Source organism: Babylonia areolata, chromosome 11 (genome assembly GCF_041734735.1).
Source record: "Babylonia areolata isolate BAREFJ2019XMU chromosome 11, ASM4173473v1, whole genome shotgun sequence".
Taxonomy (NCBI): Eukaryota; Metazoa; Mollusca; class Gastropoda; order Neogastropoda; family Buccinidae; genus Babylonia; species Babylonia areolata.
The window spans coordinates 41,447,249-41,462,913 of record NC_134886.1 but is presented as its reverse complement, the minus strand read 5'-3'; the positions used below and the strand labels follow the sequence as shown (position 1 = coordinate 41,462,913).

Here is a 15,665-nt window from a genome sequence, read left to right as displayed (position 1 = left end):
CATATGTACGCACACGTTACAGTAGACTATACAAGTTTCAACACCGAGCATCATCGTGAAATGCTCTTTATTCATGATGGACAAAATACAAACTAATGTAGCATGAAATAGATAATAGGAAGAAAGACCAGTAAAGAAAGAAGACAAAATAATATAACCAGACTATAAAGGCGACTATAAACAGACGAACGTGTGAATCCATGAAGGGTTCTAAGTAGGAGAGAGAGAGAGAGAGAGAGAGAGAGAGAGAGAGAGAGAGAGAGAGAGAGAGAGAGAGAGAGAGAGAGAGAGAGAGGTTCTAATGCTGGAGTGTGTTCACATCATTGTAGAGATGTTTGATATATTCTAATGCTGGAGTGTGTCCACATCACAGGAGAGGTGTTTGATATATTCTAATGCTGGAGTGTGTCCACATCACAGGAGAGGTGTTTGATATATTCTAATGCTGGAGTGTGTCCACATCACAGGAGAGGTGTTTGATATCTTCTAATGCTGGAGTGTGTCCACATCACAGAAGAAGTGTTTGATATATTCTAATGCTGGAGTGTGTCCACATCATTGTAGAGATGTTTGATATATTCTAATGCTGGAGTGTGTCCACATCACAGGAGAGGTGTTTGATATATTCTAATGCTGGAGTGTGTCCACATCACAGGAGAAGTGTTTGATATATTCTAATGCTGGAGTGTGTCCACATCACAGGAGAGGTGTTTGATATCTTCTAATGCTGGAGTGTGTCCACATCACAGGAGAAGTGTTTGATATATTCTAATGCTGGAGTGTGTCCACATCACAGGAGAAGTGTTTGATATATTCTAATGCTGGAGTGTGTCCACATCACAGGAGAGGTATTTCGATCTGTTCTAATGCTGGAGTGTGTCCACGACACAGGAGAGGTATTTCGGTATGTTCCGATGCTGGAGTGAAACCGCTTCACAGGAGAAGTGTTTGAAATATTCTGATGCTGGAGCGTGACCGGATCACAGGAGGTACACATCCCTTGGTGGCTCAGGCCTTCCATCTGAAACACATTCCAGTAATCAGTTTTGCAAAAAAAGGTCAACGTTAAAGGCCAAAGGTCCCTTAACTCCTTACGTCTATGGGGACAATGCAAAAACAGTGAGTGTCTCCCGGGATAGGATGGCGTGGCCCAACAATATTCTCCTTCAACCTCTTGAATCTTCCCCGAACGATGCCAAGTACCCTTTCACACCTGAGGGAATCGGAGTAAAGTGCCTTCCCCCCCAAAAAAAACAACAACAAAAAAACCAGCATGCCGAAACGAGGCTTCCCACCCCGGCCACTGGTGAACACAGGATCAGAAGTCCAAAGTCTAACAGATTCTGCCATGCAAGACGCATCTCAACTCAGTTAATAACTGTCATATTCGAGAGGAAAACAAAAGCGCGCACAGGTGCACACTCTACTCGTGCGTACGCGCGCACGGACACAGACACACACACACACCTACACACACACACACACACACACACACACACACACATATATATATATATATATATATATATATATATATATATACATGCATTCATATACATACATACACATATATACACCCATACACACACATACGCTCATTCACACACACGGCACCCAACCTCACACACGTCCCCTCCTCCCTCAACACACACATATGCATACACACTTACATAAACACACACACACACACACACACACACACACACACATTCACACATTCACACTTACATACATACAGACGCGCACATGCACACAAACATGCACACACACGCACACACACACAGACACACACGCACACACACACAGACACACACAGACAGGACCCAGACACAAACGGACGGAGACAAACACATACAGACACAGGCACAGACACAGACACACACACACACACACATACCCGGAAACACCGTCAGAAGCCCAAGCATCCCAACGATCAGAGAGTCGAATATCAGTGGGTGTCAGAGAGCGAGATTTGTCTGCACAATAAAATAAAGATATACATACATACATACATACATACACACACACACATATATATATATATATATATATATATATATATATATATATATATATATATATATATATATATATGTATATATATATATATATGTGTGTGTGTGTGTGTGTGTGTGTATGTGTGTGTGTTTGTGTGTGAATAGAATAGAATAGATTTTATTGTCATGAAACCGTAAGGTTTATAAGACACAAGTGCAATGGTAAATGAATGAACGAATGAAAAAACACAATTAATCAATCAGTTCATGCAGTAAATTGCAGCAGCGTTCATAAACAAATTTTCCCAATCTTGTTTGTATATGTGTGTGTGTGGTGTGTGATAGTGACGAAGATTTTGGAGTGAGAGGATATAATATAATATATATATATATATATATATATATATATATATATATATATATATATATATATATGTATATATGGGAAAGAGACAGAGACAGATAGAAACAGACAGACAGGCAGACAGAAAGAGGGAGAGGAGGGATGAGAGAGAAAGATGAGAGACATACAGAAATAGTCCGAGAGCCGAGTCTATGTACAAGTACTAGAACGTTGTTTTCCATCATAAAGTTTTTTTCTTTGGTGATTCTGCTTCCTCAGGGTCTCTAGACTTCATATCAGTCGGGGGCCAACTTGTATCTTATGGGCATAATTTTTTCTGCTGGTTGAAATACACCAACCCCTCTCATGCAAGAATGATGACCGAGCGACTCATGGATGAGTCGACCTAGATTCGTGCAGGGGTGCTAATGCTATCAGCTTCTCTCGCAGTGATGTCACAGGCACAGAAATCTGCACAGCGCGGCCTGCTTCCCCCCTTCGTGATATATGGGCTCCGCTGGTTAAGGAACGCGCGCGCTAGCAGACGATGCTTCGCCACAACACACCTCCATGTACTAAAAACAAAAGAGTTGAGCGTCAAAATACATCATCACGGAAGGTCGCACGATGTCAGAGCAGGTGTGTGAAATACAGGATATTCCCACCATCAGGCGTCTCAGCAAAACAGAAACCAAGTCCGATCATCTGACACTTGGTGATGTTGCAGTTCAACGGTACACGGGAAACAAGAAACCACTTATGCCAGAAGAACACTGCCTGCGACATGTCCCATCTCTGGTCTTTCTTGCCACACGACAGGTTTCTCTCAACAGAATTGCAACTGAAGATCTGTCATTTTTCAAACAGGTACTCGGAGAAGATGCGGGACCCGAGTATGGAGGTTATAACACACAACGTGCCTGCAGTGCAGGACAACAACCCCAACCTAAGACAGATGTGGTGTACAGCCCATTCCTGGACATGATCCCATCTGAGCCAGACACCATGAAGACAGCCATGGTTGAAGCCCAGTGTCTGACACAGCTCACTGGCCAGGAATGGACAATATTCACCAGTGACCAGCAGTTGTACAAAGAACTTGTCCACATCACATGGGTTGGCAAAGAACAGTTTCAGAAGTTCATCCCAAGACTTGGTGGTATGCACATGCTGATGAGTTTTGTTGGTGCTGTGGGGTACCTGATGGGAGGAATCGGCATTGAAGACATACTTGGCTCAGCATTTGTGGGGGTGCCAAAAATGTTGACAGGGAAAAAATACCCACAAAATGTGAGAGCACTGAGACTTCTTGTTGAGGAGTTACTACGACCCATTCTCTCCAACACTGACGTGCACACCATGGCTGAACTTACGCAACGTCTCATGACCAAAAGCACCCAGAGTAAAACCGCAAGACTTTGGGTTGAGTGCCTCATTGACCCAGTGTTCATTATGATGGCCTTTGTTCGGGCTAAGAGAGAAGCTGACTGTACTCTTCACTTGTTTGCTGTGGAAAAGATGCTCCCCTACTTCTTTGCCTCTGGACACGTCAACTATGCTCGCTACGGTCTGTACTACCTCCGATCCATGCAGCGCCTACATCCAGCCGTCCTGAAGAGATTCATGGCTGGGGAACATGTCATGCACCATCAAGACGGCCTGTGGAATGGAGTTTGGTCAGATCTCTTCATTGAGACGACCTACATGCGCTATGGCCATGGGCCTTCAGGAATCATAGGCTCCACTCTCAATGAATCCACCCTTGCCATCTGGGCCTTTTCACAAAGTACGCTGACCCAGCTATTGAACGACCTCCAGGAAATCAAAGAAGGGGATGTTCAGACAGTTGTCAACACACACAAAGAAGAGCGTCACACACGCATCAAGGAGGATGCTGCTGACCGAGCAAAGATTCGAGAGACATTGTCTACCTGCATTGACATCCTGGACACCAGCAAACATCCTGACACAGGCCTCATCAACGTGTTTTCTGGCTGTGTCATTGATGACCCAACTGTCAATGTCCATGAGGCAGTAGAGGTTGGTGCTGCAGAACAACAGGCGTTTGAGGGCGGATGGCCTGCCAGTTTCCATCTCAAGCTCACAAAGAAAGTGAAGAACATGGCTGCAGTCATGAAAGTGAACGCAAAACATGCTAAAGTGGACACTGCTATTGACACTGAGTTCATATATGCACGCGTTCTTGCCATTATGGCGACTTCCAGGGAATCCGTTTCCATTGAGACTTTGTTTTCCCATGAACTAGCTCTTCAATCTACAGCCCTTTTTGATGAGAATGGTGACATGAGGACAACTAGCAAGGCTGCTCTGAAGAACAAAATACAGATTCTGTCTGGTGTTCGCAACCAAGAACCTCCCACTGTTGTCATCCTGGATGGCTGTGCAATTTTGTGGACAGTACGTTGGCCTGCAGCTCCAGTTAAAGTCTCGGCTTTCATCACAGCCGCAGTTGCCACCATTTTGCGACGAGTTCAGGCAGCACCAGTGTCACATGTGGTCTTCGACAGATACTACAAACTGAGCACAAAATCATGCTGTCGAACCGCCCGTCAGAAGGGGACTAGTCGTGTGTACAACCTGACTGAAGAGTCGCCTCTGCCACAGCAAAGTGTCATGCTGAAAGTCACAGCCAACAAGGAACAACTGATACAAATGATCGTACATCGGCTTTGCAGCATGCAGCCTCCACCAGGAACAGATGTTGTCATCACTGGGCCAGACCCACACCCCATACACATGGGGTCTGGACTTCAGCAAGACCCTCTGTATCATGAAGAAGCTGATGTGCTGATGGCGTTTCATGTCATCAACGAATCGTCATTAGGACAGAGGAACATCAGGGTTGTTTCTGATGACACCGATGTACTTACTCATCATCTTGGCACATCATCTCCACATGAAGACCAAAGGACTGTCCCAAAATATGACTCTGTCCATCGAGTCGTGCACATCCACACATAATGTCATAAGCGTCAACGACGTTATCAGACAGCATGCAACCATAATGCCTAATCTGCTGGCAGCTCATGCACTGACTGGTTGTGACAGTTTCTTCCTTTGCTGGAATTGGAAAGATGACAGTCCTCAAGAAGCTTGAAGTATTCTCTGGTGAACTGAAGCTTGGGAAGATGTCTGTACCTTTCCAGGAAATCTCTGAGTCATGCCTTCAGTTCTCTAATCTGCTCTATGGGGACGAGTCAGGGGCCAATCTGAACACCGTTCGAGCCAACATTTTCAGGAAGAGGATTGCTGGAAAGAGACACACTCCCCCAAAACTGAGTAGCCTTCCTCCTACAATGGCAAGTTTTCAGGCCCACATCAAACGAGCACATTTTCAGGCTGTGCTGTGGCAAGCGGCAGGGGAGCCATCTCCTCTTGATCTGGATCCTGTTGAGTACGGATGGCAGCTACACCAGTTAACACTCCGCCCAGCCCTTGGACTTAATGCTCAGCTGCCAGCTCCTGATGAAATTCTCAATTTGGTCAGATGCAGCTGTAAAACTGGATGCAGCACAGTACAGTGCACCTGCACCAAAATGTCTGTTACATGTACAGCATTTTGCAAATGCAGAGGAACAATTGCCTGCAATAATCCAATGACTGTCATTGCCCCGCCCTACTATGAGGATACATGACCTGTCTTCAGACGCCCTTCAGCCACTATTGATGTGAGAACTAGCAGCAGACACTGGTGAGTGTTCCAGTGTTTTCTCCCTCTTAAACAATTTAAGTGATTTTAATACAACGGTTTCAAGTGTTTCGCGGATCAGCACATTATATGAAAACTAGATGGCGGCCATCTTTATTTCTCTAAAGTAGCCATTTTATCGAATATTTGATGTGTATTTCATCAAGTGTGATTACTTTTCTTTCATTGCATGCTATTTAACTAAGTTTGTACATTTTTTATGTCTTTAAATGCATGATACCCATCACAACATCTTTCACTCTAATTCAATTGCGGCCATCTTGGATTTTCACTTTTAGACAATAATGCCCAAAGTTTAGCGTATGGCCTCCATTAGATTTGAAATCAGCAATGAAAACTCAGTTAGAATCGCCAAAGAAAAAGACTTTATGACGCAAAACAAGCTTTTTCAGCGGGCGCTTGGACTAAAAGGGAGGGTGCGAGATATGAGAGAGACAGACAGAGGTAGAGAGAGGTAGAGAGAGAGAGAGAGAGAGAGAGAGAGAGAGAGAGAGAGAGAATGACAAATGACAATGACAAATGTTTTATTGAGGATAAAATGGATAAGCTGGAAGCTTCTTTACACCATGCCCTCACACACGCATACACACACATACGCACATTGTAATAAAAGAAATAAGTATGAATAATAAATGACATAGAACAAACCAAATAGATAATAATAGTCACATAATGGATGAATCAAAGACTACAATTACGGAAACATGAAAATCATACAAAACATTGCCACATGAAAATCTTCAAACACACACACGTGTGTGCACACACAGGCATCATACACATAATCGAGAGAGAGAGAGAGAGAGAGAGAGAGAGAGAGAGAGAGAGAAAGGCACACCTGGTACATAGGAAGGAGAGCGGTACATGAAATCCTCTCGCGGGCGCGGAGTCACTCTAGCTGGTTTGTTTGAGGGCTGGATCTTCAGACTGGAAAATGTTCATTAATGAATAAGTGAACGTATCAATGAATAACTGATTGAATAACTTACTAACTAAATAAATGGATGAATGAATGAATAAATGAATAAACAGATAAATGAGTAAATAAATAAACAAACAAATTAGCAAGTGAATGAATAAATAGATAAGCACATAAATAAACACATGAATAGATAAATAGATAAAAAAATAGATAGATAGATAAATAAATAAATAAATAAATAAATAAATAAATAAATAAAATTAATAAATAAATGGATAAATGAAAGAAGGAAAGAAGGAATCTTTATTTTCCAACGGTGAAGATATTAGTACATTGGCCGACTTGTATACTTATCTGCCGTTGTTCTAAGAGACACACAAACACATACACATGTAAATGTAGTCATACTCGTTACACGTATACATGTACAAGGATAATGCAGCGTTAGATTGACCTCGCCCATAATTATGTTTACGAAACCACACACACACACACACACACACACACACACACACACACACACACACACCTGGCATTAATGCAAGACAGAGTGAAAGACAGAAAGAGACAGAGGGACCAGCCGCCGTGGCCAAGTGGTTAGCGTCGCGGACTGACGGCTGGGAGGGCACGGGTTCGAATCCCAGCGGAGGTGGGTTTTTCAGTCCGTGGCCGGCTCCTAAAGGAACCCAGAGTTGAGTGTGCTATGGGCTTAAATGGGGAGATTGGGACCACACAGTCGAGTGTCATCCACTTCACGGATGCGTCTTTGGGTGTGTTGCTCAAATTACCTGACCAACACTGCAAGTGTCTGTATCTCTCATGCCTGGTTAACGCCGGGATATTATGACAGGAAGCGTAGAGTACAGCCTTGTCACGAAGTCCCAAACCAAAATGGACCTCCATAGCAACATCGTCATCGTCATCCTCCTTCATCATCATTGATATAAACAAACCAGTCTCAAAGTCCGTGGCCTTTCATGCCCTGCTCTCATGGTGACCTCAGTTTCGATACCCCTCCACTTCCGTGCTTGGTGTGAGTCCTGTCAGTGTCTTCAGTGTCGGCAGATTCATGGGGTGCTGTTGTTTGGGGAACGTGGTAGCGATCTCCACTCTGGGAGGGACGCTCACTCAGTCTGGCTCCGCGACTAAGCCATTATTGTCTTTAGTAGGGGGCTAAGTAGGTGGTGTGCTAAGTACGTTAAATCAGAACAGGCACCACTGACCACCACCGAAGTGACTCAGCAGCAGTACAGGGTCTTCTCTGGTGTGTGGCTTCCTGGCGACCTAGCTTCGATGGTTCCCTGTAGACTGCCGACGCTAAACTGTGACGGACGAACCCGGGTATGGCCGTGTATGGGGGAATATAAATGAGCGGCGTGGGACTAATGCGAATGAAACGGTACAGACGATGGGGCAGAAAAAAAAAGAAAGAAAAAAAAGAAGAAAAACAAGAAAGAGACAGAGGGAGAGACAGAGAGTGAGACAGAAGAAGAGAAAAAGACAGAGACAGTGAGGCAAGACAGACGAAGACACACGGAGCAAGGAAGAGACAGGCCATACACACACTGACTTCAAAACGAACAAAGTTCACTCGGGGCTTACAGTCTGCCGGAACCTTTCTTGCATCTCAAGAATCCGGATTTGAACCTGTACACCAGGAAAGCGGCCAACGCGGCCAGGGCCAGGGCCAGCACACAGGCCAGAGTTACCCAAGCGATGTTGGCTCCGTCATCCCAAAAGTCGTCGCTGTCGTCTGCGACGATCGTCAGCCGAATCGTCACTGTGTCGGAGACGGTTCCGCCGATGTTGTTCACCTGGTGTGATGATAGTGACGATTTTTTTTTACAAGGGAGAGAGAGAGAGAGAGAGAGATTGAGAGACAGACAGAAAGGGGGAGAGATAGGGAGAGACAGACAGACAAACAGAGAGATATGATAGAGAAAGAGAGAGAGATAAAAAAAAAAAAGAAGACAGACAGGCAGAAAGAGAGAGAGAGATTAATAATAATAATAATAATAATAATAATAATATATGTAGGCATACTCCAGTCTCGGAAGACTATGGAGTTACGCTCTAGGTGTTTATTCTGGTACAGCGTCGGGTGTGGCTGGCCAGTCCGACGCGGGAATGACAGTCCCTGTGGCAGAGGGCACAGATGAAGTCTGACGCTGGTCTGTCTGCCTGCGCTGCATTTTTCTTCTCATTCTCTTTTCCTCGTGCTGCTGAGCGAGTGTCTCTTCGAACTTGGAAAGACCTTTCTGCACAGTCTGTCTCCAGGCTGACCGTTCGAGGGCTGTTGCTTCCCAGTTGTTCTGGTCGATGTTCAAGGCTTTTAGGTCCCTCTTGCACACGTCTTTGAATCGCAGCTGTGGTCTGCCTGTGGGACGTTTTCCCTGCACAAGTTCTCCGTAGAGGAGGTCTTTAGGGATCCGTCCGTCGTCCATGCGCACGAAATGGCCGAGCCAGCGCATACGTCTCTGTTTCAGCAGCGTGTACATGCTGGTGCCAGGTGATGTTCAGAATGCGTCGGAGGCTACGCATGTAAAAAGCATTGAGCTTTCGCTCTTGTCGGACACGCAAAGTCCAGGACTCGCTGCCATACAGGAGGGTGCTCACGACGCAGGCTCTGTAGATCTCGATTTTTGTGTGCTCAGTCAGTTTGCTGTTGTTCCATGCTTTCTTTGTCAGTCTGGTCATGGTGGTAGCTGCCTTGCTGATGCGCCTGTTGAGCTCTGCGTCAAGTGAGAGGGTGTCTGAGATAGTTGAGCCCAGATAAACGAAGTCGTGGACGACATCCAGTTCATGGTCATTGATGCTGATGGCTGGGGGAGAGTCAACATCTTGTCCCATGACCTGTGTTTTCTTCAAGCTAATGGTAAGCCCGAAGTCTTGGCAGGCATCGCTGAAGCAAGTCATGAGCTGCTGTAGAGTGGGCGGTTACTGCTGCGTCGTCTGCAAAGAAGAAGTCACGCAGGCACCTCAGCTGGACTTTAGTCTTGGCTCTTAGTCTGGAGAGGTTGAAGAGCTTTCCATCTGTCCTGGTTCGGAGGTAGATACCTTCAGCTGCAGGACCAAATGCGTGTTTCAGCATCACAGCAAAGAAGATTCCAAACAGGGTGGGAGCCAGGACGCAACCCTGTTTCACTCCACTCTGTATGTTGAAGGCAGCTGATGTTGAGCCGTCAAAGACGACGGTGCCTTTCATGTCTTCGTGGAAGGACCTGATGATGCTGAGAAGTTTGAGTGGACATCTTATCTTGGGAAGGATCTTGAAGAGGCCATCCCTACTGACCAGATCGAAAGCCTTTGTGAGGTCTATGAAGGCAACGAAGAGTGGCTGCCTTTGCTCCCTACATTTCTCCTGAAGTTGTTTGAGGGAAACGATCATGTCTATAGTGGATCTGTTGGCACGGAAACCGCACTGCGATTCAGGATAGACTTGCTCTGCAAGTACTTGGAGCCTCTTCAGTACTACTCGTGCAAAGACTTTCCCAACGATGCTGAGGAGGGATATGCCGCGATAATTATTGCAATCGCTTCTGTCACCTTTGTTTTTGTATGGTGTGACGACGTTAGCATCCCCCATGCCTTGTGGTACTTCGCCTTCACTCCAACAGAGACAGAGGATTTCATGCAACTCGGTGATGAGTGTCTCTTTGCAGCACTTCAGTACTTCGGCGGGAATACCGTCTTTCCCTGGTGCCTTGCCAGAGGCAAGAGAGTCCAGGGCTTCGCTAAGTTCATCTATGGTTGGTTCTCTGTCAAGCTCTTCCAGCTCTGGTATGCACTCTATGGCATTCAGGGCATCTTCTGTGACTACATTTTCCCTTGCATATAGCTCAGTGTAGTGTTCTACCCAGCGCTCCATCTGTCTTGAATCACCTCCCCTGTAGCTGATTTCAAAGGGAAAGTTTCCTTTTGCGCTGGGCCCAATGCCTGCTTGATGCCGTCATACATCGCCTTGATGTTGCCTGTGTCAGCTGCGATGTGAATCTGGGAGCAGAGCTGAAGCCAATAGTCGTTGGCGCATTGCCTGGCACACTGCTGGACTTTGCTGCGAGCAGCATGGAGAACCTGGAGGTTCTGCTCACTGGGATTGGTTTTGTATGCCGTCAAGGCGTCTCTCTTGGACTCGATGACTGGTGTCATTTCTTCTAAGTGGGCTTCGAACCAATCAGCTGACTTGCTGGTCTTTTTGCCAAAGGTGGACATGGCGGCGTTGTAGACAGCATCTCTGAAGTGTTCCCATCGGTCTTGGGCATTTGCAGTGGGTGGGCCAGGGAGAGAATCCTCCAACACACGCGCAAACTCCTCCACTTTTCTTTGATCACATGTTTTGCTGGTGTCGAAGCGAGGTCGGCCCTCCTTTCTCGTACGGTGCAGTCTCTTCGCGCGGAGCTTCACACTGCTGCACACCAAAGAGTGGTCAGTGTCACAATCGGCGCTCTGGTAGCTGCGAGTGATCTTGATGCTGGAAAGGTTGACACGTCTGGTGAGGATCAGGTCGAGATGATGCCAGTGTTTGGATCGCGGGTGTCTCCAGGAGACTCGATGCTGAGGCTTCGTGTTGAAGAAGGTGTTACTGATGTACAACCCATGATGACAGCAGAGCTCTAGCAGGCGCTGGCCATTCTCGTTCATTGTCCCAGTGCCGAACTGACCCAAGCAGGTGGGCCAGGAGTTGTGATCGACACCTACTCTGGCGTTGAAATCGCCGGCGATGAGCAGTAGTTCTCTGTCAGGAATTCTCCTTATAGCAGCATTGAGGTCGTCATAAAACTTGTCTTTTGCTTCTGCTGTGGATGCCAAAGTTGGTGCGTAGGCACTGATTAGACTGACTGGTCCTGATGATGTTTGGAGTCGGAGAGACAGGATTTGCTCTGTTCCTTCTGCTGGTGGGATTATGGACCCCAATAATCTGTTTCTAACTGCGAATCCCACGCCGTGTTCTCTGATCTCGTCTGATGGTTTGCCCTGCCAGAACAGGGTGAAGTCTCTCTCCCTCACAGATCCTGTTTCTGGGAGCCTGGTTTCTTGAAGGGCGACGATGTCCATCTGCAGTCTGCTCAGTCCTCTGTCGATGACGGCTGTCTTGCGAGCATCATTTACTTCCTGCAAGTCGTCAGAAAAGCCTGGTGTCATTGTCCTTACGTTCCACGTGCCCAATTTCAGGGCGGGAGTTTTCATTTTTCTGTTGCCTGGTGCACAGTTGTCGATCAGCTTGTCGGTTTTCACCCTAAACCCCACGCACCCAGTGAGGCTAACGGACCGTGGCGGGGCAGCACCTTACTGGCTGGGGACTGCCCAGCTTAAGGCGGGCGGTAGCTGCCCAGTGAGATGCGATGACCTCTCCCACCGTCGGAAGCAGCCCCTGGCGTCTGACTCTACGCCAATTGAGTATGCAGACTTATAACCGCTAGACTGCTACTTCCCGTGTTTTGTCCACGCTGCAAAGCGAAGCTGGAGTGACCTCTCCAGAGCGCAAAGCCTGGGTAACTAAGTATGGAGGGCAAGCTGTTACCCATGTAGCAGACCCTCCCTCTCCACGTCGCTGGAATGGTCCATTTGAAAGGCAAGCGCCGATACACATGGTTCCAGTGCCGTCGCAGGAGTTGCCAGAACGTTGCTGTATACAGGCTAGGACTGCCTTGGGGACTCCGGCTCCGGATTTTTCCTAAGGGTTGACTCCCGAAGCCTCTCCTATGAGTGGGTATGGCCGCAAGGCAGCGGAGGTTTGAAATCAGAGTTTTCCTTCCCTCAGATGAACTGTCTTCCTAGACTGATGAGCCCCATCTACCCCAAGCACTGGTTTTCAGGCGCCAGGTTACCCGCTTTCGCCCCTTCTCCTATCAGTAGTAGCAGTTCCGCCGGGCTTATATCTAAGCCACACGAGCAGGCTAGGAGCTGGACTTAGTTGTCAGAGGCTGTTGGAGACGCGCGCCGTGAGGGGCATTTTATAGACAATGGGAGCTTGTCCCCATTGCCACCCCTCGGCTATGACAATGATAATAATAATGATAATAGTAATAATAATAATAATTTATTTTTTATATAGCGCTATACTTCAAGCATAAGCAAGCTCTAAGCGCTTTACAATACAGTACCTGTGAAAAAAGATAGCATATAAAAAGTAGTAGAAACCTAAAATAGAATCATTAATATTATAAAAACACAATGAATAAAACTCACAAAGTAACATGCTCCCAATACTTCAACTGTTACACCCCAACAGACAGACACACAGATAATTAAACGGCAAGATGACAGCAATTTTCACTAATGATACATACATGTAAAAAGGAGCATAATCATAATTTGCATGCCATAGATTTTGTAAGAATTGTACAATAAAAGTTTTGGACAGAAAAGGTAGAAAGCGTAAAAATCCGCAGTCATTCTCCCTTTCAAACCACACCACCATCATCCATCTACCCACGTCACCCCCATTCTCTCTACTCACCCATCACACACACCCACAATGCCATGAGCCTGGGAAAACAGCACTATTTGTGTTATGACAAGTATTTTTTTTTAAAGAGATAAGTTTTAAGATTTGCTTTAAAGGTAGATAGATGAGTTGTTTGTCTGACAGCAATAGGCAACATTTCTGTTCGGTCATTATTCATTTTCAGTTTGTTTGGTTTTTTTCATCCACTTTGCTACATTTTCTATTCCAGTTTTCAATTTAGAAGCCAAACATAGAATTTCAGAGGGAATAGTAGAATCATGCTGTTGAGAATCATCAGCATACATGATAATGAGATACAGACTGTTGGATGATCAAACTTTGACGTTGTGTGTACATTGTAAAGAGTACTGGTCCAAGGACGGAACCTTGTGGTACCCCATATCTGAGCACAGATGAACAGACTGGTTTCCATTTGCAAGGACAGAGTGTGTGAGACCTGATAAGTAGGAATGATACCATTTCAGAACAGTATCATTAAGTCCGAACACAGCACACAACCTTCTGACCATAATGTCATAGTCTATTGTGTCAAATGCTGCAGAAAGGTCCAGCAGTGACAGAATGGATACCTTGCCTGCATCAGATGCTAGCAACAGGTCATTGACCACACGTAATAAGGCCCTTTCCGTGCTGAGCCCCTTTCTGTACACTGACAGAAATGGCTCCAGGAGACTGAGGATCTCAATGTGTTTCATAAGCTGGCCAAGTACAATACGTTCTAGAACTTTAGACAGAAATGGGAGGTTTGACACTGGTCTATAGTTTTTCAGGTTTTCGTGATCAAGGCTAGCTTTCTTCAAAAGGGGACACACCAAGGCACGCTTGAAGGACTGAGGGACAACACCTGAGGTCAAGGATATATTCATGATATTGGTTATAGTTGGTAGTAATTCTTCTAAACATTGGTAAAATATAGAATGTGGGATAGGATCGGGACTGCATGATTTCTTTGGCATCTTGAGGATGACATCACTGACCTGTTCTTTGGTTACTGTCTGGAATGTAGTAAACTGTAAGCTACTTCTAATCATCTCTATTTTAGTAGTGAAATAATCAATAAACTTATCAGCTAGATTTTCATAAGATATATCGCTAGGAAGAACAGTTCGGACATCCTTCCCCATCATCTGACTGGCCAAGCGAAACAGAACTCTGGAGGAATCAGCGACAGTAATTCTGTCGCACACGTATTTCTTTTTAGCATCGCGGATCATTTGATTTACAACATTGCGTAAATGAGCCTATATTTCCAGTCCAAACTTTCGCCATTTTCGTTCAGCGGAGGGACGCTGCTGTTTTGCCATCTTGATTTCAAGAGACATCCAGCGCGCACATAAACGATCAAACACAACGCGCATTGTTAGAGGGGCATGCTTATCAAGCAGTTCCTTGTGGAATGTGATCAGGTCACTGGTACACAGACTGATCAACAACAAGAAGATCTATCACACTGTTCTCACTGTTTGTTATGACCCCGTCTAATGTCTATGGTGGGTGGCAGCCTTAACAAGCTGTTGTAAGCAATGGTTTTCAAGTTTGTTTGTTTTTTAAGAGAAGCAAAATTCGCATCAGACAAATTAGAGAGAAATGAGAGAGAGAGAGACAGAGAGGAAGAGAAAAACAGACATACAGATGGAGAGAGAGAGAGAGGGGGGCGGGGGAGGGAGAGACAGACAGACAGAGTGAGAAACCGGGAGAGAAAAAGAGACAGACAGACAGACAAACAGACAGACGGACGGATGGACAGAGAGAGAGAGAGGGGGGGGGGGGGAGAGAGACAGACAGACAGACAGACACACGGAGACAGAAAGAGAGAGAAATCGAGAGAAAAAGAGACAGACAGACAGACAGAGAAATATGGGCGATAGAAATGAGAGAGAAAGAGACAGACAGACAGAGAAAGAGAGACAGACAGACAAACAGACAGACAGAAAAAAAGAGAGATAGACAGACAGACAGAGATATAGAGAGTGGGGGACAGACAGACATGCAAACCGACAGAAAAGGCATTCGAGCCATTAAAAAATCAAATCCAAACACTGAATCATTACTAAAAGTTTGTGACAAAGAATATTGTGAGCGAATGGAAAATGTGGAGAAAAGGTGGAAGGAGAGTTGTAAACGCGCGCGCGTACACACACACACACACACACACACACACACACACACACACACAAAGACAAAAAAATTGTTAGATCAACTTG

At 45.7% G+C, this 15,665-nt stretch overlaps 1 protein-coding gene across 1 annotated transcript in view; it reads right to left on the bottom strand.

The window, feature by feature from the left end:
* Positions 1-12,301: 12,301 nt before the first annotated feature.
* LOC143287253 (cadherin EGF LAG seven-pass G-type receptor 1-like) overlaps positions 12,302-15,665 on the bottom strand; it is a 29,958-nt gene continuing 26,594 nt past the window's right edge. Inside the window, exon 14 of the mRNA XM_076595198.1 lies at positions 12,302-12,376. Within this exon, the coding sequence (XP_076451313.1) occupies positions 12,302-12,376 (75 nt within the window). The remainder of the gene's footprint in view (positions 12,377-15,665) is intronic.